This window comes from Egretta garzetta, unplaced genomic scaffold (assembly GCF_000687185.1).
Source record: "Egretta garzetta isolate BGI_Z169 unplaced genomic scaffold, ASM68718v1 scaffold448, whole genome shotgun sequence".
Taxonomy (NCBI): domain Eukaryota; kingdom Metazoa; phylum Chordata; class Aves; order Pelecaniformes; family Ardeidae; genus Egretta; species Egretta garzetta.
In genome coordinates, this window is record NW_009260497.1 from 3047252 (window position 1) to 3072183 (window position 24932).

The 24932-nt window shown below is 50.6% G+C and overlaps 2 protein-coding genes across 3 annotated transcripts in view; both read right to left on the bottom strand.

Annotated features, from left to right (window-relative positions):
• The window catches only part of LOC118452855 (interleukin-9 receptor-like), a 17599-nt gene extending 15128 nt beyond the window's left edge, over positions 1-2471 (bottom strand). The window contains exons 1-2 of the mRNA XM_035900005.1: positions 2328-2471; positions 1925-1995 (exon numbers count right to left, since the gene is read on the bottom strand). The gene's annotated coding sequence lies outside the window, so the exon portion shown is untranslated. The remainder of the gene's footprint in view (positions 1-1924; positions 1996-2327) is intronic.
• A 444-nt stretch (positions 2472-2915) lies between these two features.
• IL21R (interleukin 21 receptor) lies at positions 2916-24932 on the bottom strand. 2 transcript variants are annotated; one of them, XM_035900009.1, is made up of 11 exons: positions 24869-24932; positions 20800-20963; positions 15881-15955; positions 12568-12673; positions 11756-11952; positions 10240-10391; positions 9655-9832; positions 8430-8523; positions 7541-7622; positions 3184-4126; positions 2916-2983 (listed from the first exon to the last, which is right to left on the bottom strand). In XM_035900009.1, the coding sequence occupies exons 2-10, from the start codon at positions 20819-20821 to the stop codon at positions 3212-3214; spliced, it is 1821 nt and encodes a 606-aa protein (XP_035755902.1). In that variant the 5' UTR covers positions 20822-20963; positions 24869-24932; the 3' UTR covers positions 2916-2983; positions 3184-3211. The 2 variants fall into 2 exon arrangements, with proteins under 2 accessions (XP_035755902.1, XP_009642756.2); XM_009644461.2 differs by having other exon boundaries at positions 8430-8526.

A 24932-nucleotide genomic window follows, 5' to 3' on the forward strand; every position in this document is an offset into this window, starting at 1 on the left:
GAGTCCTCATCCCTGGAGGTATTTAAAAGAAGGATAGATGAGGTGCTTAGGGACATGGTTTAGTGGTGGGATGGCAGGGTTAGGTTAAAGGTTGGACTCGATGATCTCAAAGGTCTTTTCCAACCAAAGTGATTCTATGATTCTATTCTGCCTACAGGGCAGACGGAAACATCACGACAGGAGTTCAGCAGCAGCTCGTCTCAAACGACAAAGCACAAACTTCCTTTCCCAGTTCCCTTTCATATAGCTATTCCAAAGTACAGAGCAGGGTTTCTGGCAAGAACACCATAGCTCTCTGCAAGTTGCCTCTTTTAATTCTTCTCCAGTACCTCACGTGCCCCTCAGCCCAAAGACCATTACCCAAACTCCTGCTCTCCAACTCAGACCCTTCTTTCCTGTTTTCTAGGAGCCATTTACACCATCCCACTGTCCCACAATTGGCTTCCATCAGGTGGATGGTGTTTCTCACCAGGTGATTTAAGTTGCATCTACCTTGAAGGTTTTGTTTGGGTTTTTTGTTCGTTTTGTTCCAAATGCTCCCTTTGGATGGCCATACACTGTTTGGCTACTGTCAACCCAGCACCAGGTGCGTATGTTTTGCCATCATCTCCTCTGGGTTTGGATCACCATAGAGGCAAATGCAGTACATAGGAGAAGCATCACATTGCAGTGGAAGCTACTGGGACAGATTCCCCTGCAGTGGAGGGCTTAGGCAGCCTACTGCAAATTTTGTTCTTTTAGCCTGCTTGGCTAAGCATTTAACCATCAACGCCTTTACCACACTATTATCATAACTCTTTCCTGTGCTTCATGCTGCTGTTCAGGAATCTGCCGCTGTGGGTTACTGAGGTCACGGAAGGGTGGAGTGAGACCTTTCAGAGACAGCTTGTTTGAGAGCAGGGGAGGCCTTCCAAAAGCCAGCCAAATGCGGACTTGCAACGCTACTAGTGGCCCTAGCATTCCCGGGGAAACACAGTTCTTCCCAATTAGATATTGCTAGATGAGGGACATTTGCAGTTTTCTGCTGGGAGCCACAGAAAAAAAAACCACCTCAAACCCCTCCACATCCACAGTGTCAACAACTCATTGACCAAAAGCTTAATTGTTACAGTTTGTGTCAAAGGGAACAGTCTGCCTTATTTTAATGTCCTTATGCCACATATCAAAGCAAGCTCTTCTCCGCCCGTGAAGGCTGCCTCTGAGGGTGACCAGAGGCAACTTCTAGCCCAGCACAGCAGCAAACCATCACCTTCTACCAGATGTGCAGCTAGATAGCACAGCAAGGACAGAAACAGCTCCTTCAGCAGTTCTGGGCCAATGATACTAACAGAAACAAGGAGCGTGCAGAGCTGAGATGTCAAAGGGCCCTGTGAAGATAGGCAAGTTTCCTCTCCTGCCGTAAGCATCCTGGGGCCAGTCACCACAATGTAGTTTCCGAAGTGCAAACAGCTGCAAGATGAAGCTGCAGAAGACCACGTTACAGACTATCAGCCATGCTTCTGCCCAGTACACGTTCACATAGGCATAAGCAGGATGCAAGCAGACCTCGCAGGACAGTTCAGGGCAGGCTCAGCTCACCAACAAGGAAGCGGCGTTGGCCCGATCCTCTGCTGCCTCGTGGAGGGCATGCAGGTACTTGCAGCACAGCAGGGAGGGTGCATAAGCATGCTAAGACAATACCTCCCACGACTTATCACAGAAGATGACAAGAACAATGGAAAATAAGGAAGGAAGGAACCAAAAAACCTGATTTCTTGGAGCAGCTCCCAGGAAGCCCCTGAGCTAGGGGCATACTGAGGGAGTAATAACAACACGGGCAAAGCTAAACCCTGTGGGTTCAAAAATCAACATAGCAGATACCACGGCTGTTCTGAACAATCAAACCAGGAATGTCGATGCATAGAAAAACACTCCCAGCACTCACCTGCGAAAGAAGCAGCGTCTCTTCGTTATTGTGCTCCCTCTTGTCTAGGGAGCTGTGGGGTTGGCTAAAGTCTTGGGTAAGAGATGGGGGAGAGGGAAGAGAGTTTATTGGTATCACAGCAGCAACAGGTTATTACTGCACTGGAAACATACATCATTCAGCGCAAAGGTCCTCTCAGTGTAAGATCTTCTGGAGCCAAGCAGCCCACGGGTCAGTAGCACTGTGCCTACAGAAGGCACCTCCACCTTTGATATCAGTATTACAGTAACTTTTAAAGACAATTATCCATATCCAGAGATATCGACATGTCAGAGGGAAATGTGTTCGCAGTTACAGTGCAAATAGCAGGTCCATGGCTGGCTTTATCAGCTAGCAGAAATTACTCAGACTTTGTGCTACTGACCTGTTAACTGCAGCAGACCAAGTCCAAGAGAGAAGATGGAGTTACAGGCACATCCAGGTAGGACGTTTCTGAAGTTTCTGCGCAGTTCTAAAAGCTGCTCAATGTGTCAATGTGCTTGGAAGATGCTGGGAGAGAGATGCTTATTCAGCAGAAAGCCCTGGTAGCAAGTGTTTGTCTGGAATTATATGTGTTTTGAAGACTTTTCATTTGCAGTCTCCACCTGGAAAGGCAAAGTCTTTCTGACACCTGAGTTGTGTTTGGTCTCTGGTACACACAGTTCTGTGATGATTATATGAGAATTGTTTTTGTTCATGCTCCATGGACAGGGCTGAGACCCTTCATAATTAGCAAACCACTACGGCTGGGTTTAAAGAGCCAAAGATATTGTAGGAAAGGCAAGTAGGAAAAGTAATGCCACCTGCGTTGTTTGGAAAGGATAGGGGAACTTTAATGTAACAAACATGCTTACCATGGGTTATGCTTCTAAGATTCCATGTACATCCAAACTCTCAAGTCATGTGAGAATACCAGGGAAAATAACTTAAAGTTTTGTACTCTTTATAAGGTCACTGACAAAAAAATTTGCACATCTATGTAAGCTAGAGGGTCATTTTCAAGGTACAGTTGCTTTTTCTGCCATTATAAGGGGGTTTGACCTAGGATTCAAAAAAAAAAAAAAAATCAATCATGTCAAGTTCAGGACATAACAGGGTAAGTGGCAATAGAAATAGGCACATATTCCTATGGACCTCACAGTTTTCAGCTGTATGCAACAGAGCTTGCACAAATTAAACTTTGTTTCTCTTCTGAGTTTTGCTAACACTTTGCTCCTGGCACAGTATGGAAAAGGCCCTACCTATGGTCTGCAAGGCAGCACCAAGTCCTTAGGTTGTCTCTGCCCCGTTGATGGGGCTGTCAGAGCGACAGGACACCCACTGCTTGACGTAGCTCCGTGGAAAGTCCTCCCCCTCCCGCTCAAGGGGGATGGACCCACAGTTGGTCTGACTGTTTTGGTCAAATTCACAGTCAACTGGACTCCCACAGTCCGAGTCCACGAAGCCACTGTCAATAGTGTCCAAATCTACGCAGATAATAGGGTAACTGTCACCAGGCCTTGCAATGTGAGGGAAGAAGTCATAGGAGCCTTCACTGTAGGAAACACTTTCACCATCAGGAGAAGGTAGAGAAGCTGGATTTTCCAAATCCCACTGATCAGGCTGCAAGCAAAGGGCTTCTAGGATGCTCCCCATCCCTCCTTCCAAAGCCCTTCCTGCCTGCTGGTGGGCTAGGACACTGGTGCTCTGCAGGGGGTCTGTGGACACAGAGCCTGAAGCAAGTATTTTGTCCTGTGTGCTCAGGTCAGCCAAATGCAAGTCACTGGATATCTTTCTATCTTCATTATCAACATTAACCTGGGGGTAACCAGTTTCTCCAGCACTACTATTTTCCTTGCTGGTATGCTCGTGTCCCCGGTACACACGGTTACAGTCGTACTGGCAGTTACAAGGTGTAAATTCATCAGCCACAGTCACAGTTTCAATGGACAAATGGCCGTATGACCGGTCCTGAGTCCCACTGCTACCATTCACACTAGACAGCAGGGACTGGCTATCCTGGCCTGGGGCAGTCAGGCAAGACACACAGGGTTTGCAAGGCAGATCTTTTCTCAGCTCACGCAGCTCCTCCCGGGAGATGCTGTTGGAAGGACGCATGGTATAAACTTCTAGGACTTCTGGAACGACCATTCCCCATTCAAAGAAATCGAAGGTCATTTTTGTCTGTGATGCACCAACCCACTTCTGCATAAAAGGACATACAGGGAGAGAGAAGGGAGGTTAGTGTCATCAGGTCTGGGGTTCCGCAGAAATGACCAAAGTCCTGATGCTTTTAGAGACAAAGTCAAACTCTAAAATCACTGACTCCTCCAAAATAGCAGGGTATGAGATGCTGTTATTACCAGACACAGGCAGGAGAACTGACTCAAGTAATTGAAAATAATTAGCTCTGAGAGGTTTGCGTGGCTTTGCGGTTTTCTCTGTCCTGCAGAGAATGCCACTGCCCATAGCAGCATTCCTTCATGCAGCAGCCAGAAGCCCGCTCTCAAACCACCAAGTCTCCCCTCCCCTTGTGTCCTGGACATGGCTGCTCTCGGCAAGGGCAGTGAGCTTCTCCCACTGCGTGCTGCATCAGTGCCCAACACACACATAGCCCTGCTCTGCCACTTCCCTCACCTCCGTTCCCTGGGAAGGGGTTAGGTCAAGGCTTCTCCCAACCTTCTGGATGCAACCATGCCCCAGCCCAAACCTTTCTCCCACAATGACAAGAAGGAAGCAGGGGCAGGCAGGAGATGGGGACCTCAGAGAGCAGAAGCCCCCGCCTGCTCCAGGTAACGCTCAGATGATCAGGGAGTGCCACGCATTGAACCTTGCCCCTCTGTATCACCGGCAGAGTTACAGTCTGCCCTGTGCCATGCGTTATCTCCAGATCACAGGCCCCTTGCATTGTCATGCCTGGCAATAAAGGCACCTCTGAGTTTCTCTGATCTGAGAGCCAAGTAAAAGCTTCTGTTCTTTTTGAAGAAGTTACTGCACCAGACACTCAGATCACAGCAAACTTCAGGCATGTGCCGCTAATGAATGCCAGTGAGTCCTACTAGAGGTGTCTGCAGCCCAGAGGCTGGGCACAGCACAGAAACAAGGCTTTGTTCTGCTCCCGTCTGACACTTGCCTAATGGCTGAGCTGTGCCAAGGCTCTCCTAGGTGCACCACTTTCTGTTGAGTTGTAAAGCAGGTAACAATGCTGAGCTCCATAAACGCTGTGAAGGCTTCTGACAGAATGCGGCATTGCCACCGCTGCCAGGCTGCTCTGACTCCATCAGCCTCCTCTCCCAAACTGCGCTTGGCGTAACTAGACATGAGGCAAGTATTTGGGAAGAGAACAGCTTGACACAGCTTATTACCCTCTGACACAGAGCATGAAAAAATCTTCATTACAGCAGGAAGCACCAAGTCTATTTCAATTTATTTTTACCCTAAGCTACAGAGAGCTGATTATTAAAGCTGTAATGGACAGAAAAGCACCCAAGGTGCAAAAGGCCATTTGAAGATCCAGTGGGAAATCCCTTTCTTAGAATTCAGCAGGCAGAATATTTCCTATTCCCTCTTAACAGTTCTTCGCAAATTCCTGCCAACATGAATCTAAGGACCCATGTACATGCGAAGGTAAACAATGTTCCTCTGCTTTCCCATCTCTTTTTGTGTCTTAACTTTGCCTCTAACATTTTCACTGCTTCCGACCGAAGCCAGGGCTGCTGTCTGCAGAGCATCGCTATCATACTTTGCTGATCATTATTCACAGTCATAACCTAACTGCTTGCTTTGATACAGGCAGGATGCAGTTGACTGAGCCCTATCTCAATTGGTTTCTTGCCAGCCGAAAATGACGAGTCTACGCACGCATTAGTGATGTCACCACATCCTCTTGACACCCCCTGCCTGTTCATCTTGTGCTGTGGCTGTGTGGGCACTGCTGCTTTAATCTGCAAATTTATGAAGTAACTCAGCTTTTGCTCATTCCCTTCCCAGCAGCCCTGAGCACCCTACCTAAAAACTGGCAAGAATGCAGTTCCCAAGAGCAGAGAACCCCCAGCTTCACCCCGGGAGGAGCATGGCCATGGTTCTGGGGCACACGGGCTGCTTTCACTTCCACCGTGCGTGCTAGCCAGTGACTCTTGAGAATTCCTGCACTGAGTCCACCTGGTCCCGGCTGCTTTCCCAGTGAGCAATCAGTGCCACCTGCCTCACAAGAGGGTGCAAGTCCCCCTCTGGTGCAGCCATGGAAAGCCGTAACAGGGCTGAAAGAGGAAGGCGGGAAGCGAGACAGTCCCTGCAGGCTGCAGCTGAAGTGGCACCCATCCAAGACTGCTTGCTTAACCCAATTGCAAACATCAGCCATGCAACAGTGGGGAAGTACATGAAGACCATTAGGGCCCAGCTGGTGTCCCTCACCCAGAGGGTCTAAGAAAAAGCAGAAACTAAAAGCAGACACTGAAGTGTCTCTGACCAGTGTTGTTGTAACAGCAGGAACTTGTTCAGAAAGAGGCAGTGATGCCTGCACTCATATGCCACCACTCTTACAGTCACATAATGGCATTGCGAGTTGCTCTTCAGCTTAATGAAACCGTTACTGATGGATGCTCAATGTTCTTTTACTTTTGTACCCTGAGAACTCCAGCAAACCCTGCATTCTTTGCAAACCATTTTGTCACATGAGAAAGTTTGGCTGGTATTAAATGAGGAGAGAATTTGGGAGGGCTAGGCAGTTACTCAAAGATGCTTCCTTCACAGGGAGGCAGCTGCACTGTACTATCACACAGTGGTTACTCGCCCCCAGAGCTGGAGCCATCTTTCCAGGATGACATGCATGGCTATTGTCGGTATGAGTGACTCTTCAGAGAGGACTACAAGGCTTAAGGTTGAGCTCATGTCACTGCAGAGGCTGGAGTGGGAGTTCTGTCTCTACAATGAAGTCTGCTCCATGGCCTTGATGGCAGCACGGGACTGGAGCTTTGGAAAAATCCCAGTTACTGTCCTGGTATCCCTTTGATCACTCCCTTCAGGTTCCCAGGCTTCACAGATCACATACGACCTCAGCTCACCTACTGAGACAGCACCTACAGGTGGGTAGACAAGGTGCTTAGGGCCAGGTTTTAGTGGTGGGATGGCAGGGTTAGGGGAATGGTTGGACTTGATGATCTTAAAGGTCTTTTCGAACCTAAACGATTCTGTGATTCTATAAGGGGAGGTTTCGACTGGATATTAGGAAAAATTTCTTTACTGAAAAAGTGGTCAAGCATTGGAACAGGCTTCCCAGAGAGGTGGTGGAGTCACCATCCCTGGAGGTGTTCAAAAAATGTGTAGACGTGGCACTTCGGGACATGGTTTAGTAGGCATGGGGGTGTTGGGTTGACGGTTGGACTTGATGATCTTGCATGTCTTTTCCAACCATAATGATTCTATTCTATTCTATAAAGGCCCTTGTGGCACAGAACAGACACTGGAGACCTCTGGTCCTTATATCTGGAGCCGTTTGGCATTCCCTTAGAATAGATTCCCCCTCCCACTGCCCTAATGAGAATCCCTTGCCCAGAATAGCATGATGAGCCTTTTAGTTTAACTTTTTAACCTCCACTTGCTTGTGTAGCCTGTTTATACCTTGAAATCTCCATTATGCATCAGGTAGAGAGGTCTGAAAAAGGGAGCAGGGTCTGGGACGCAAGCCATCTTCTTCCACAAGCTGGAAGAGAGAAGAGAAAGGCTTTGGGGTTAAGTGCACATTACAAATGCAAAGCAAGGCATCTCCAGGTCCAGTCCAAGCAGCTGAAATCACCTGCCCAGCCTCACAAGTTAGCAAGTGTCTGAGGATCCAAGGATGTCCTGTGTTGTCAGAGCCATCTAATGGCCTTTCTTGTGAGCCTGGCAGGAGGTGAGGCCTCGGCCCTCAGGACTTATGCACACAATATTCATGCTAAGGAAAGGCTCCAATTTGTTCCCTCCTGAAAAAGCAGCACTGAGTGCTGGAAATGCATCTTCCCCTCGGGCTGGGCTGGCTAGTGGTCTGCGCCTGCAGGACAGGACTCTGGCCTGTGCGGCTGTGGCCTGTGCCAGCCCCGCACCCTCCCCTGTGGCAGCGTGCACCCCATCCCCCTGCAAGGGCACCCAGAAAGGAGGGGCCCCCAGCCAGCGCTGAGGGGCCCACATCAGCTTTGGGAAGGGGCAGGCCAGCCCTGGCTGCTGCTCCTATCTGGCAACCGCAGAGCCAGGGCCAGGAGAAGGGCCCGGGAGACCCCGGCTCAGTTCTCACTGCCATTTTTCGTCCCAGGCAGCTGAATGGCAGCAGAGCCCCAGAGAAAAGCTCAGCTTTCTTGGCAGTACGCCAGCTGCAGACCATACCTTGCTGGCCCTCACAGGCCCATATCTGTGCCTGTGCATGGGTATAGAAGATGCAAAGAAGGCTGCATGGGAACACCCGACCTTGAGCAACACCCGACCTTGAGCAAGAAGGAATAGGAGCATTTACTCCAGCTTTCTGGAGTGTTCTTACCTCCACTCTTTGGCCAGAAAGGTTGTGATTGAGGCAATGATTACTATGACAATGCCAAACGGTAGCAGCCATCCCATGCCCGCTGTCTGTGTCACTGCTGGAGAAAAGAGACTGGGTCATTCAGGCTCTCCTTGCATTTCTACCCTGGTCAGTAAGCAGGAGATGGTGAGGAGACACCCTCAATTTCTACCCCAGACTTTTTCTTAGGGACACGGAGGATGCCACCTGTGGCTCAGCACTCCAGACATGAGGTCTGAGTGAGGATGCTCGGAGAAGATGGCATCGGCGAGAGGAGCCACGTATCAGCTGCCCTGTGGCTGCGTCAGATGGTCAGCCGGCACACTTGGGGCTGGACAGACCCCTGATGTCCCCTGGTTAAGGGACACCTCCATGGACAGTCCATGAAGTGAAAAGAGAGTGCAGCTGGCCAGAGACATGTGAAGAAAAGGCCTTGGCTAGAAAAGTGCTTGTTGGCTGCTCTCCGCCGTGATGGAATGGAGCAGCTTTGAGACTCGGAACTCAGACAGCCCTTAGCAAACAGAGCCTGACCCTGCTGCCACAGCACCATGTAAAACTTCAGTTTGAGCTGCATATCAGTGGGAACAGGGAAGCTCAGCACATGCTGCTGACATTGGCCACAGTCATCCTGCCCTGCTCTATTTGAGCAAAGACCCCCTGTTTTCATGGCCTCTGTTCCATCATGACACGCACCAGTGTACTTCTGTGCATAAGGTACTGTGCGTTCCCCAGGGAGTGGGACTGGTGGCTACCAAACGGAACACCCACGCCCAACATCAGAGTCCAGACACAGAACTCAGCCCTGAGAGCAGGGCTCCCTCTCCCCTCAGCTGAAGGCAACACTAAGCCCTAGAAGTGGAGGCACCTCTACCAGATCTCCCCCATTTCTGAAAGCTGTAAGCAGGACCCTGTACATTTGACACTGGAAAGGAAGGTAGAGGCTGCACTCCTGCAGCACCTAAACCTGCTGCCAACCCCACCAAACCCCCTTCCCATGGGCCACGTTAGCAGCACAGTGAGGAGGTCAATGCAGACAGCATGTGTCAGCCCAGCCCTGGGCTTCATGTACTCAGCAAGCAAGCCAAACATGCCTGTCTTCACTAGACTATTTAGAATTTGTTCTAATCAATTAGATTTGATTAGAGTCCTGGAAGCATCGTCTGACATCGGACCAACCGGCAGGGCAGGGGGAGTTGGCAGTATGTACCGGTAGGGCTCGTTTTCAACGTCAGCAGAGGACTCCATTCACTCCAAAATCCATGGTAGCCAGTGTCTTCTCGGGGTCTGGCTCTCACTTGGAACTCATACTCAGTGTTCGCCTGGAGTTCCCAAGGCAGGATCAGCAGCGTCCTTCTGTCTTCACGGACAGCTTTAGTCTTCTGAGTCTGTGAATGATCAAACACCAGAACACTCAGGGGCTGGACCGAGTGCTCCCACCTTACCCTCAGTGCTGCCCGGTGAGGAGCCCTGCAAAGCAATCGCCTCTGCTTCCGTGTTGTTTCTGCAAGCCCGTGCTCTGGCTGGGCAGTAGCTGCATGGGGCCCTGGGGCCCCCTCATGCCTGAGAAGCAAATGAACCATCAGCCTTCCCCACAGGACCTAGCACTTCCCAAACAGCTTCTGCTTCTCGTGTTTGTTTTTTCAGCTTTGCCTGTTGTCAGTCCAGGCAAGCAGACAGACCCCTTCTCTAAATGATGAAAACCCTCCTTCTGCACCAGCGCTCCCATCCTGGCTGTGCTGGCCTCCTCTTTGCTGGTGCTTCCTACCTGATGGTAAACTGGCATCTCACTTACCTCCCAGGTGTCGGTCCTTCTTTTATAACGCAGCTGATATTCCAGCTCCTCATTCAAAAAGTAGAAAGGAGGGTTCTGGTAGATGGTTTCCCAGGAAATATTGTACCCTTCGGATACCACGGCAGTCAGATTGAACGGAGGCTGTGGTTTGACTGGAAGACAGGATGGCATTACCCTTCATAACATTGCTGGAGGCAAGAGGTGGCCCAGCATGGCACCAGCAATGCAGAGCGAGCAGGGAGCAAAACCCCCCTGGCACGGGTGGGCCCCCCTGCACAGGACACCGTCCACAACATTCCTGCCTCTCAGGCTGAGCCATCCTGAGCCATGCACAGGACCTCCCACCAGCAGCATAGGGAAGTCAGGCCCACATTTCCCCAAATATGCCTTCTGCCTGGCTCTGAACCTCCTCATCACCCAAGGAACAGGAGAAGATAGCACAAGGGCTTAATGCCTCCTGGGAGATGTAAAGGGCAGAGCACCTTGTTCTTCTCATGACACAGGTGGGACTCCGTGGAGTCATGGTCACTTGCACAGTTTGGGAAATACACCTCAGTGTAACAGAGACACCAGGAAAAGCCAAGGCTAGTGGACACTGCATAAACCCAGTGCAAATCCACATGTCCTAAGTGCCTAGAAGGCGAGCTTCTGTACCCCCTGCAGGGTGTTTTGTGTATTGAAAAGCAGTAATGCACAAACTCCTGCAGGGTCTGTCACTGAGCTACGATGCCTCTGTATGGGGACACCCAGGAGACATGCAAAGTGCCACTGCCCAAGTTGGAGTCTGTCAGCAGGAGCAAGGGGCTTTCCTGAAATGTTATGGCATTTGTCAAAGAGATGACAACTCTCAGGTAAAGTTTAATTTCAGAAGAATCCAAGTAGAAAAATCCTTTTTCATATGCCTGCATGGTACTTGCCCGCCTGGCTAACCACCCCTTTCTTCAGTTTGCTGCACAACTCGGAGCGCACCAGCACTCCACCAACTCATTACTGATTACCCACTACCTGATTACACCCGGTCTTCCTGTCATGCAGGAGAGAGAGTTATGAATTGCCCCAGAAAGGGGAAGGGTCACCTCCACTGTGCTGGGACACCTCACGCCACTCACAATAATGTCATGTTGGTTTGGGTCTCCACTGCAAGAGCCTCCTGGGACTCCTGTGAGGACACCCGTGGCATCTGCAATTAAAGCAATTCCTCCTGCCCTTTAGATTCTAGCCAAGAGCAAATACTTGCATGGCCTAGGTATGAGACTGGTCTAAGGTGGAAATTTATCACCTACTGCTTCATGGGGAAAAGGAATTTCCCTGTGAAAAGGCTGGGGCCAAGACAGCCCTAAGCTCAGCCTCAAGCATAAGTGTTTCTGTAGTTTACAACAGCAACAGTAAGAGCCCAGCATTCTGTGTAGATGAGTGCACGCCAGACCTAGCCCCCGCTCACGCCTTGCCTGCACTACCCTAGCAGGCAGCCATAGGGTCAGACAGTGCCTCTCAAATCCACCATTCTTGTACTTACTGTTCTCTGCCATGTAGAAGCTTTTGGAAATCACGCGCTGCCCATCAGCCATCTCTGTAACATCCACCTGGACTTTGATATCTGCCAGGAGCTCGGTCATGTCCACAGCGCACGCGTACTCTGTGTGACTGGCGTTCCTGGAGAGCTGCAGGAGACTGCAGGCAGCCACAGTATTTTCTGGATCTTCCTCAGGAACCCTAAAGCCACCAAAACAAACAAACAAGCCCACATCTACCATGTGCTGTAGTTGGCCTAATCTGTTGCTGAACCACCAGGCATAGAAATTAATAAGAAAAAAAGAGGAAATATGTTCAAATAAAAAATTATCTTTGAACTTTGACAGATTTTTTTTCCTTCTATTTGCTCAGCTTAGCATCTTTGAGAGGAGTAGGAAAGTGATGCTGAAGTGTTTGTGGGAAGGAAAGGCACTCACCAGGGCTGCACAGCCCAGGACTGCACCCACGTCCATGCTGAGGCAGGAGAGCAGCCATCCAGGGCTTGGGCAAGCTGCACAAGCCCGGCCTGCACGCACGAGTGCCAGGCCTTCGTTAGCAGCAGCAAAGGGCAAGGCATTGCCAGGGCAGGAGAGAACACAATGCCAAGGAAGGCCGAGGCAGCACAGCGGTCAGCGCAGGCAGTGGGCAGGGAACCAGGGAACCTTTGCTAGGGGAGAAGTGAAGTACCAAGTAAAAGCCAGCATGGCAGCAAGAACAAGGATTCTGCCTAACAAAGAGGACAGAAGGGCACCACTGTGCCATGGCCATGTTAGAATTTCCTGTTGACTGCACTTTGCTCATCCTACTGAGACGTACCATGTTGCAGTGAGGTTATATGAAGCAGTACCCGAGTCGCTTCTCAGGATACAGGAGAGGGTCTGTACATAGTCCACAAAACAAGTGAGGTTTTCACGGCACGTAGCTGTAGGTTTGGAAAGAGAAAACATGATATCAATTTCCATGATGAAGCAAGCAGAACTTTATATCAACACACAGAGTCCTCAGGGCTCCCCCTGAATCTGAACGGAACACACCGCTCTGTGCCAGCCCCCCCCCCCCCCCCCCAGCAGGCAAGCCACTGACAGCAAGGTAAGTGTCAAACAAAAAAGTATTAAAAATGCTGTGGCAGCAAACGACGTGCCAAAATACCAGGAAATGCCTGAATGGTGGCTGAATTTTCAAACTTATCTGTCACCTCTTACGCCATCACTGCAGTCCAGTCACACGTTATTTCTGCAAGAGACTGAGCTTATGTAGCACATGAGAGGCACGATGGCCTTAATCAGAAATGGTAGCACATTCAAACATTGTAATGATACCACTTCCTAAATCGAGTACTGTTCTTTGCTAGTCTGGTTTTAATTTTATGCCTTCTACATGGCACTTTGCACGTGTAAAAAGTGCTGTTTCAGTAATTCTTTCTTTACCATTCTCTCTGCATACTATTTTCTACAGCTTGATGTCTGCAGCGTCAATACTTTTCATGTCCAGCTCCAGAGGCTCAGAATATGCTTTTCATGGAGTTTTGGCAAAAAAATACTGCAAATTTGTAGTTACCATAATTTCCATATATCATTCTGATACTGAAGTGATAGGCACAACTCATTAATCACTTAAGCTGAAACAGACTTCCAAAGAGAACTTGAGAGGCCATTGCAGAATTTGGGCTGTCGCTGAGGACTTTAGCTCATCTGAAGTGCTCACAGAGCAGTGTTTGTGCTCTTCCAGGTGTTCTGCAGGAGCGCTGCTCATGTATTGGTGTTTAATATGTGCTGCACAAAAGCACTGTTGCTCTATGCATAACACAACTTATCTCCCTGTGTTTCAGGGCAGGGAAGAGGGCAGTACTGTGAGAAACGTCTGCATCGGCAAGTCCTCTCCGGACAGCGTCTTGGGCTGACAGGAGCCACCACTACTACACGAAGAATAACTGCATGAGGGGAGGCCTGCAGGCGATGCAGCATGCCATGCTACTGCTAACCATGCCATGCTGCTGCTCACCTTGCCACGCTGCTGCTCACCTTGCCACGCTACCACAACTATTCACCTCTTGCACGTACAGTATCACCCCTTTCTGATGGGAATAAAATTGTCATCACCTAGGGGTTCTCTCAAGGCTGTTGCATCCATGCTTAAATGAAGCATGGGTTCTCGCCTGCCATCAGGACTGCCCCCAGCCTGGTGGGAACATCAGGCTTCACAGCCACCAGGCACCCAAATCCTCTGACGCCATGTTGTGAGTTCACTTCCCTTTGTCATTCTGCTGCTTGCCTGCTTCAAGAAGCTGTGCTCCCTGCTTCCTACCTTCCCTTTGTTGAAGACGCTTTGTGTTCAGAGAGTTGTTTGGGTAAGATGAAAGCAGGCCTGCGCGATACGCTCAACAGCTGCAATGCCTGGTTTTACAGTTAAAGAGAATGCTGTACCAGAGAGCAATCAAGGTGGAATGTGGGCAACGTGTGCATTGCCGGACAAGAAACCTCTGTTCAACCCCCCGGATGAAGTGACGGTCCTCACAAACACGGTGTCCCTGTGTTTGCAGTCACAAGGCACAGCACGCACGTCCAGTGGAGGCGCAGCCCAATTCTAGGCCAGAGTAAGTTCAAAGAAAAAGGAAGTCCAACTCTTCCCACTGACTTCACTCATCACAGAAGTTTCTTCCTAATCCTGTTGCATCTTCTGCACTCCCCACATGAACTCTGGGCTGGACTCAGATTTGTGTACAAGACCCCCCCCTCCCCCAAAAGAGTCAAGAGGGCAACAGAAGAAATTTGGGGATGCTTGCAACAGACTGGCCCCCAGGGTGTACATATGCTGGATTAAACTGCAAGTAATTCAAATTATGTGGTCATCACTTTGTTTCATTTTGACTTTTTCATTTCACAGTGACTTCAGAATTTTGTTCTAAAATTTTCATTAAGCTTTAACTTTTCATTTTGAGCCCTCCACAGGCTCTCCCAAGGGCCCTGGTACAAGCGCCATTTGTTCCAGGGTCCTGAACAACATACTTTTTCTCCCTTAGCCTAAATTTACTCACCTGCAAAAATGGCGTTATAAACCCCTTGCTTTCTTTTAGAGAAGGCAGTAAGTATTAATAAGCTAATAAGCATTGCTAATTAGCTTTCTTCTATGCTATTATGTTAATCAGTCAAATGGACTGCTTCCTAAGTAGCTGGTAAGCTGCAAGCATACCTTTGGGCAAGAGTCCATTAACAAAATTAAGAAGAGGACAGCTTTTTACTGGGAAGGGAATAACTAAATATCCTAAGCCCAGTTAGATCTAGGATGAATTGTCCATCCTTGGCAGCTTCAGAAACAAAAATCAAGCACTTTTAACAGGAAGGTCCAGTTCTGTCCAAACTATGGGGCAATTCCCTCGTTTGTATTGCACAAAATTCAGCCCAGGCACCACAATGGTCCTGTATGGCAGGAAGGCAAAGCTCTGAATTCATCTTTTCTGCTAATTTAGGTTTGGAGCAGGTCCAATGCTCCGCCTAGAAGCGGCATGCAAAATGCTAAACTCACATCTGTTCCCTGCAGACATGGTTGTCACTGCCTTTTTCTGTCCAGCTGACCCATTCAGAAAGTCCACTCTGAGTCAGCTGGAGCTTGTATGGTGGGTAGGGACCAGCAAGAAATGGGGAGTGACTGCCTGCACAGTGCAGTCCTGAGCAAAGGGGCCCACCCCGCTGTCCCTGGGTGGCTTGCCGTGCCCTGGGGACACCCTGCTTATCCTGCTCTTGGCCATCGGAACCTTTCCTATGGCAAAGGGGGTTTTTGGGGGGTTGTTGTTTCTTTTTTTTTGGGGGGGAGGTGGGGTGGGAATTCTACTCTAATGTCAACAGAAGACATTTCAATGCTAAGCAGACCCCACCTCTGTGCTCCCCCTGGGGCAGCATGCAGCCCGGCGGAGCTCTGCCCAGCCGTGCACCTTCTTGCATCTGTCCTCTTCTGCCCACAGAGCCTCTTCCGTAACTCCTTATCCCATGGAACCCTCTCCCTGGACACCCTGTCATGTGCTTGCTGTCCCATAGCACCCTCGTGCCGTGCGCGTCTCAGCAGAGCCTGCGTCAACAGCTGCCAAGATAAATCCTGTGGATGTACTGCCCGGAAGAGATATCTGGGAACTTACTGTACTGGAATAAAAGGAAGAAGGAAATACTCTGGAGCCACAGTTTGTTCCTCATGTTGGTTCTGACTGGATGTCCTGGAAATAAACAAACAAACCCACCCTTAAAAAAAACCCAAGCAACCAATGAAAAGTTCAGCTCAGCCATCCACTCGTGTTTAAGGTTGAAGTGGAATTAATCTTGCTTGCATTTAAATGTCTAAAAGCGAAGTGCCTAATTTAGACAAGTAACCTCAGCTCTCCCGGATGTATCTGCTCCATGGGCTAAGGGGGGGACAACCAACAGCCCTGCCAACTGGCCACAAACCAGGTCAGCAAGATCCCTGCCCCTTGCCAGCAGCACACACACACAGAGAGCAGCAAAGTGCTTGCAGCCCCAGTCTGTCCATACAACAGGAATGCACTTGGGTTAAGCACTAACCCATTTTTTGTTCATCATTTCCTGCAACTAGAGATGGCCTGCAACTAGAAGAGACATTGTTGTGGCTTAAACATCTGTACAGCAAATTAGTCAAATAGTCTGAATGTCACTGGGGGTCTGTCTGAGCAAGGCTTGTGAGAATTCATTGATTTGGCCTACCCATGGTTAAATAAACATGGAGTATCCAGTTAAGGGACTCCAGGAGGGCAGACCAGAAAAAAAACCCAACAAAGCAAAACATGCCATGTGGCACAGAAGAGCATGATGTACAGCAGACACTTCAGGGGAGGGCCGTCCCAATGCAGTTTGGTAAAGAGAACCCATGGGGAAGTCTTCAGAGAAGAGGACAGCGGGATGTTTACAACATGAGGAACATACGAATGACTGCTTAGCCCACAGCTGTGCTCCAAGACCAGGCCCTCAAGCCACGTAACACATTAAGGGTGTGTTCTCACATTTACAGAAACACACAGATGTGCACAGAAAGACTTAAAATCAGCTCCCTGCAGAGCATTGGCTGTTGATACCCAGTGCAGATTTCAGCACTGTTTTCTCAAGCTACTCTGAAATGGGGTAGCCTACCTGGGGACTAGGCTTTGGATAAGCACTCTGTATGATTTTAGGGACATACTTCAGTTGGCGGTGAGTTGCAAGGATGCATGGGCAGCAGGGAGGGCCCACATACCACGCCACAGAGCAGGAGCACTGTGCACACAAGAACGTCCCTGCAGAGCCCCAGGGCTCTGCAAACCACCACCACTAGGTCACACAGAGGCACCTGTGACAGTGGTATGGGTGCAGACTGGGCAGCAAGCTATGGCCACCAGAAGGTACCCAGAGCTCCTGGCAGGGCCTGGTGCAGGACATAGAATCATAGAACAGTTTGGGTGGGAAGGACCCTGAAAAGTCATCGTCCAACCCCCCTTCAGGGAGCATGGACATCTTCAACTGGATCAGGTTGCTCACAGCCCTATCGAACCTCCAGGGATGGGGCCTCCACCACCTCTCTGGGCAACCTGTTCCAGTGTCTCACCACCCTCACTGTAAAGAATTTCTTCCTTAGATCCAATCTAAACCTACCCTCGTTCAGGTTAGAACCATCAACCCTTGTCCTGTCACAGCTGACCCTGCTAAAAAGATTGTCCCCACCTTTTCTCTGGGCCCCCTTTAAGCCCTGAACGGCCGCAATCAGCTCTGCCTGCAGCCTCCTCTTCTCCAGGCTGAGCCACCCCATCTCTCCCAGCCTGGCCTCGTAGCAGAGGGGCTCCAGCCCTTGGATCAGTTTTTTTGCCTCCTCTGGCCCCGCTTCCAGGGGGGTCTTACTGGAGTGGGGCAGAATCCCCTCCCTCGATGCTGGCCATGCTGCTGGGGATGCAGCCCAGGACAGCGTTGGCTTCTGGGCTGCCAGCGCACATGGCCGGCTCATGTCCAGCTTTTCATCGCCCATCACCCCCAGGTCCCTCTGGGCAGGGCTGCTCTCCATCCCTTCATCCCCCAGCCTGGGTGGGTATTGGGGGTTGCCCCCACCCAGGCGCAGGACCCAGGTCCTGGGGTGCCTGCGCCTCCTCCCCCACCAGCAGCCAAGCACCCAGACAGTCCCTCAGCAGAGAGAATGCCAGTGAGGCCTCTCCCACTTGGGGAACATTTGTGGTATTGAAAAATTCCCCAGGTTTACTCAAATAATGAAAGCAAAATAAATTTAGCAGCCACCAAAAAGCCCCTGCAGCCCCACGTGAGCTCAGAGGCTTGCTCGCAATGCACCAGCGTGTCCAGATGAGATCAGCAAGGCTCACTCGGGAGGTGCCACAAACACCCCACGGCTGCAGCACCTCAGCCCTACTGCTGCTGCCCCTCCTTTCCTGCCAAACATGTCCTGCAGATGAAGCCAATGCTCCAGCTCAGCAAGGAGCCCCAGCACCCTGCTGGTCTCCCTTCCCTGCTGCGGGTGGCAGGACAGAAACTCTCTTTCCCCACACTCCAGTCCTTCTTTCTGCATCATCCATTTCCTGGAGGAAACACCTTTTCTTGACCCCTCTGGTCGTACTGCTCCACGTTCTCTCTGTATAATAACTACTGTCATTACCAGTACTGCTGGCGATACAGTCCCTGATCACTAAGGCACAGCCCAGTGTCTGACCCCACCTTGTGCTCCCACTCACCCTTCCACCGCTCTTCTCCAAATTCTCATTCCTTGAGGACAGCACCCTGTTTTCCTGCCAGCTGAAACCTGCTCACCTGACTTCATGCTAAGACTGGCTGCACCGTGAGAACAGGCACCCTGACGGTGGGTGGCCTCCTGATGCTGATGCGACATCTGCTTGTGACGTCCTAGCATTGAGGCCCATCGTCCTTGCAGCAAGTTTAGAAGAAGAGCTGTGTCGAATGAACCTGTCACTGCAGCCTGGAGGTCACTAGCCCTAGAGACGCGATACATGTGATTTTCCACTGCCTTCTCCCTGCAGAATACCCAGAACCTATTGTCGCTGGGCTCAGACCATTAAATCCCCCAGCTCAGGATGCCAACATCCTGCCCAAGCAGGCCCGTTCCCACCCCAGGAGAGCGCACAGCCCCCAGGGCTGCTGCTGTCCTTCCTTGGTGGCCTCTCACTGACCACAACCCAGTGTGCGCTCTGGGCTGCGGGACGGACCCGTGCCATCTAGCACCGTGCCCTGCTGCAGAAGCCCATCTCACTTTGCTTTGCGACTGAGATGCTCCAGTCTTGGCCACCCTGTAGGGCCAAGAAAGGCAATTTGCTGCCTCTTCTTCAGCAGAGGAAGGAAGGGTTGGGCCCTCAGAGAGCTCTGCAGACCCACTGATTGTTTTGGAATCCAACTGGCAGTGCCCCCAGTGTTTCATGTTCATAATATTTCTGTAGCTCCCTCATTTTACCCCCATTCCTGCCTAAATGGACAGAGCAACGCAAGGGAAACCTTCACTGCTTTTAGGTACTGGACTGTGGTTTCTTTAAAGTGCCTCCCCTATTTTCCTTCCTCTGCTCAGGGAATAGTACCACCAGTCCAATGGGAAAGGAAGGACTGAACAGGGAAGAGTCAAAGCAACAAGGCCAAACAGCGCATTGGGAAGATGTGGAGATACAAGAGGCTGCCATTACACACTGGGGAGAGGTTAACACATGAAGTTTTAACCTAGAAGGAAGCTTCCCAAGTAAGAGACCAGTAGCAAAAATAAGACAGAAAGCAGTGGGATCTGCTAGTGAAGGTGAAGCAAGGAGACAATACTTCCTCACCTGGGACTCCACTGTCCCACCTCTTACCCTTGCCAATGCCCACAGATTAGCCCAACACCACCTTCACTTTTTACACAGTTCTCCCACCCCGGTGTGGCGGGAAGGGCTGCTGCCTGCGAGAGCGCCCCAGCAAGTGCCAGTGCTCTGTGTGCCCGGCCCCCTGGCCATGCTCCAGGTCACGGTGACAAGACACAGAGGTGTGTGCAGAGGAGCTGGGAAAGATGCAGCTCTGCAGCAGTGTCCCTGCGGTCTGAGGGCTGGAGGACCTCATGGCTTCACAGAGATGTGTAGCAGCCCCTGTTCTGAAGCTTCCTCTGGTCAGGCCCTCTGCAAACCTCGATCCCAGTTGATGATTAAGACCCCCACCTTCCCTACATCCCTCCATTTGTTACACCCTTCCTGTTTGCTCCATCCGTCAGCGCCCTGCTCATGTGGTTGCTCACTTGGAGGGAAGAATGGCAGCACGCAGCGAGCAGAGGCAGGAACCGACTCCCTGTCTGGTGTTAGAAAAGTCCTTTCTGCCACCTCATTTAAATTTCTTTGTGAAATGGGGACTCTGAGACAGCTTCATGCACCCTTGAAACCCAGTTACTTAATTCTTACAAAATGCCAAGCACTGTACAGCTGCTAAGCGCCATGCCACAAACTCTGCAGTATCCTAGGGGAGAGCATGTGAGAGCAGGGCGATAAAGCTGATTAGCCCTTCACATAGATGTGCTCACGTCAATGATGCTACAAGGCTTTAACATACCAGAGAATAGGGAACAGGACAACACAGACATAGGCATTTATAAAGATTATTTTTGTTAAGGATCTGGCAATATGGTGCTATAAGCTGCCAAAGAGGGGTGCAGTCTGAGCTCACAGTTTGAAGTGTCTCCAGGAAATGTATGCACTTACCAAACGTCCAGGAAAAAAAAAAAAAAAAAAGGGTATTTCCAAGCATGAGAAAATAAATGTCATAGCTACACCCAAGCAAAAAGAGAATGGAAGTCTCTCAGCCTGTCAGTTATATGCAAACTCAAGCTTTCTTACTGAAAAAAAATTGATTACCAATGTACACTGCTGTCTAATCACAAAGCTAAAGCAGCAGGGAGGCAGAAGGATTCTCTAGCTGTCCAGCAGAGGCCAACAGCAATGGCAGCAGGGGCACAAGGGCCACATCAGCTGTAGGAAAGATTCAGAGTGAAGTCACGAATACCAAGAAGCAACAACCTGGCAGCAGGAAAACATGGTGGAAACCTGGACATTACCTTGCCCCGTCCTTTCAGCCATCCATTTCAGCCCTCCAGCTCTTCCACGGCTGGCCTGGCTGAACCGTGACGGTGACTGCAGACGCCACACACGCGAGGGCTGGAAGGCAGGTGGATCTCATCAACACCGAGAAGAATAAAGTCTACTGGTACACGACCAAGAGCTGTAGTGTATTGGAATACAGAGTGATAAATGGCGGCTGACGTCATCACTGTATCAGTATTACTGTGCCTATAGAAGGATGTGGTGAGCAGAGGAGGCAATGAATTCGGGTCCAAACACCCACACAACATTTATTACTGCATTGCTCTGCTCTCTTACTCTTATGTGAGAAAAAGGTGGGAGAGCACATAAAAACCTCACGAGCCTCCGATCTAAAAGGTCATAGCAGGGCTGGCGGAGTGAGAGCCTCGCAGCAGGGAGGCATCCGTGTCAAGGCGTTAAATGGTTAAGCCTAACTCTACAGCACAACTCGTACCAGGTCAGAGGCAGCCAAGTGCCACTGCACTCTGCTTCCACCATCCCCAGAGCGGCCCCTGCGACTTGGGTGACAGCACCAACCCTCAGACCACAGGCAGGGAGGTGGCCTGGCTCCCGCACAGGCGGAGGGGCTCACTCTGACCCCGATCTCACACTGGCAGCTTCTGTCTGGGCTTGAGCTCTGCAGATTGCACAGCTGAGGCTGAAGGAGGGTAGGTCAGCTCACCTCCCTCTGACCTAAAAGGGGCTGCAAGGAGCCCAGCACACGTTCTTCGGCAAGAGGGAAAGCAGCAGCACTACGGTGGGGACTTGGCACACGCAGCACAGCGTTGGAAGGGTAAAGAACAAGGGGCTGCAATAACCCAAGGAGACGGCAGCAGTCAGGCAAGCACAAAAGCAGCTGGGTGCAGGGTGAATGGGCGCTACGTTCAGCCCCAAGACCGGCTGAGCTGAAGAGCCCAGTGCTCCTACAGCACCCACCGCACAGCAAGAGGAGCTGCAAAGCCCTGGCAGAGCCCGGCACAGCCCGGTCCAGGAGCCCAGGGCAGCACAGGCACAGCCAGTAGGGGCCAGCTCTTCCCCAGGCCTCAGATGTGGGAAATTACAGACATGCGAGTGTTGTGGCTGGTCGGTCCAAGTACAAGACATTTTTATAGCAGTTAAAGACAAAATAAATTCCATCCCTCATGTAGGCAAGGATGCAGCAATCACGGGCCACGGAGGGCGTAAGATTGTCAGAAGATGCTCAAGAGAGAAGGTCCCAGCTCCACACCCAGCAGTAGGAGCTGTCTCTCTCGTGTACTCATAAGTTACTTGAAAAATAATCAAGAGCTTGCTGCTTCCAGCATACATAGCATCTGTTTGCAAGGGAGAAACGCAGACTTCAAAGGCTGCTGATCCCATGCTGGAGGAATGGTTACAGAGCCATGGGGAAGCTGCTAATAATGGTGCAAGAGAGCGCAGCTCTGGTTTCTGTGCTGGTGCACACACAGGAGCAAGGCGAGGTGTCACTGTGCCAGGGTGTTCCCAGGAGACTGTAAGAGTGTTAACAACATGCCGGAGTTTTTACAAAAGGAAGTAGGGTTTACTGGGCCATAAAGCAGCCCAGAAAGTCTAAACCAAAACCATTAGAAAAGCTAACAAGGCATTCAGTTAATAGACACCAAAAGGATAATAACAGAGAAGCCTAAGCAGTTATATAGAAAATATTAGTGCAAAAAGTGATTTTTAATGAGTTAAGTTTGAGAAAAACAGGCGTTTAGGTGCCATCTGTTTACATTTGTAAAGGAGTTGGTCTTAAGAGTACCACCGGTGTTCCTGTTTTAATAACTAGCTCTGTAATATCAAGTGTATGTTATTGCATGTTTTAAAAACAGCGTGGCTTGTGCCTGCCAGGCTGTCACTCTTTGGCCCGATCACACGTGCTGCCCTTTCCCTCCTTCCTCTGCGCAAATAAGGGTGCTAGCACGCCTCGGAGAGTCCTGTGGCAGCATGGAGCAAAAGCTGCGCCCCTGCCCTGGTCTGCTATCCTCACGAGAGATTACTAACTGCCCGGGAAACGCCTAGCTTAGCTGCTCAGCCTAGCTGACACTGTTCAATCCCACACCACACACAACAGCGACAATCTCCTCATCAGCAAAGTCTTTTCTAGGAGCCGGGGCCTGGCACCGTGCCTGTCATCAATGCACAAAGTGTGCAGAAGGAAGAGCTGGTCCCTCTTACAGAGGTTCTGCTCCAAACACGATGAGGAATAGCTGTTAGGCTAAGTAACAGGATCTCCTCTGTGCAGGTTGTAACAGCGCACAACCAGCCCATGGGCCAGCCCAGTCACTGGCAACTGCCTGGCAAGCACGGTCAGGAGCCACCAGCCCCAGCCTGAATGGTCCAAACCCTCTGTTTTTCCCAGGGTGAGTTGGGGAATGGAGGTGTTTGCTGCATAGAGACAAGGGAAGAGAGGCAGGGCTGAAGGTAGGTGGTGACCCTAGGAGAGGGCAGCAGTGGCAGTTGGAACTTCTTTTTCTAAGATAATTAATTTTAATTTAAGAAAGTTTATCCTTCACCAACTGCCAGAATTCAGATGTGCACAGCTTCCCTTCTGTGATGCTCACTGCTGGTGAAGCATAAAGCCAACAGAAACACTAAGGGCCTGCCAGAAGGCTGGAAGAGCTCATCATGCACGGATGTGCTGAAACTTAATGAATGATCATCTTCTGCCATCTGGCACTATGCCTGCACATGTGTGCATGTATGTACACGCAAGTACAGGTACATGCGCACATGAAGGCGTGCGAATGCTGCAACGTGAAGAGCAGCAAGTAGCCTTGCCCCTGCAGAGCAAACACCTAACACGTGCCGAGCTCTTAAGCCCTGGGAGGCCCAGCACAGCGGGCCCCGCCGGATCTCCTGTGGTGACCAGGAGGGATCCAGCCTGGGAAGAGGCAGGATGTAGGACACACGTGCAGGATGCTGAGGAGCCCCGATACCTATTGCCACCTGGAGCGCAATACACGGATACACCTCCTGCACGGAGCAAAGCGAGTCAGCAGGCTCAGTGTGCAGTGACCATCTCCAAGAGCACAGAGCTCTGGAGCTGCGCGGGCACCGACTCCTCCGCACCTGAGGTTCCACGGCACTTCAGGGCAGCTGGATCCAGCACCTGGAGACCTGAAGCACTTCAATTGCCATGGATTTCTGTTGATTTGAGATAAGAGGTAACTACTTTCATCCAGCTGTAACCTCAACCCAGCCTGCAGTGGCAATATTCACCATGGAGCAAGCATGAAGGGCACAACAGGGAAGGCTTGGTAGATTCTGCTAAAATTATTGATGACCGAAAAGCACTTTGCCATGACTGTATTCGTCAACAAGGACAAATACACACAGAGGAAATAACAACCAGAGCTGACAATTCCTCTCTTGAGAAGGAAGAGTTAGCAACACTTGTAGTTACCAAGTTGATGATGTGGGGAAAACCCCCACACACAAACAGTTCTGCCTCTGTATTCTCTCCCTGTCACAATGGAATTAAAACCATATCCTCAGCATGGGCAAAGATACAGACCTGGTATAACTCTAGGGTCAAAGGCACCGCTACTGGCTGGTGACATTTAGGAGGAAGATAATCATACGTTACGATAAGTAATGAGTAAGAAGTGGCAGGAGAACAGCTGAGACATGAGTAACAGTGCTCTACTGGAAGGGAAAGCAATAGAAGAAACCACCTCAAAGCTCAGGAAATGGGGTAAAATATGAATGAGCCAGGCAGAAAGCGGAGGTGTTAGTCAGCAAAGCAGCAGGTTGAAAAACAAAAAAGCCCTCCAGCCGGCGCCCTGTGAGAGGAGACAGGATGCGGCTCGGAGGAGGGAGGCGCGCATTGCTTTCTGTCTGGGGAATGCTGAGTGCCACCTACAGAGACACAAGCACCCTGCCCTCCTGCCCCCCTTTTGCCGTTGCCAGGTGTCTCTTTGCAGCCACCAGCACCGGGCTCAGCCTTGTTTTCCCCAACATCCATGAAGCCTGAACCCATTCTGCATGAATGCTGTGGTAGGAGGACATTGCTTTGGCTCCCGCCCGAGGAAAAGCGCTTACCTCCACAGAGCTGTGGCTCTGTATGTCTTGCTCGCACCGAGGGGATCGCACAGAGGCTCCTATC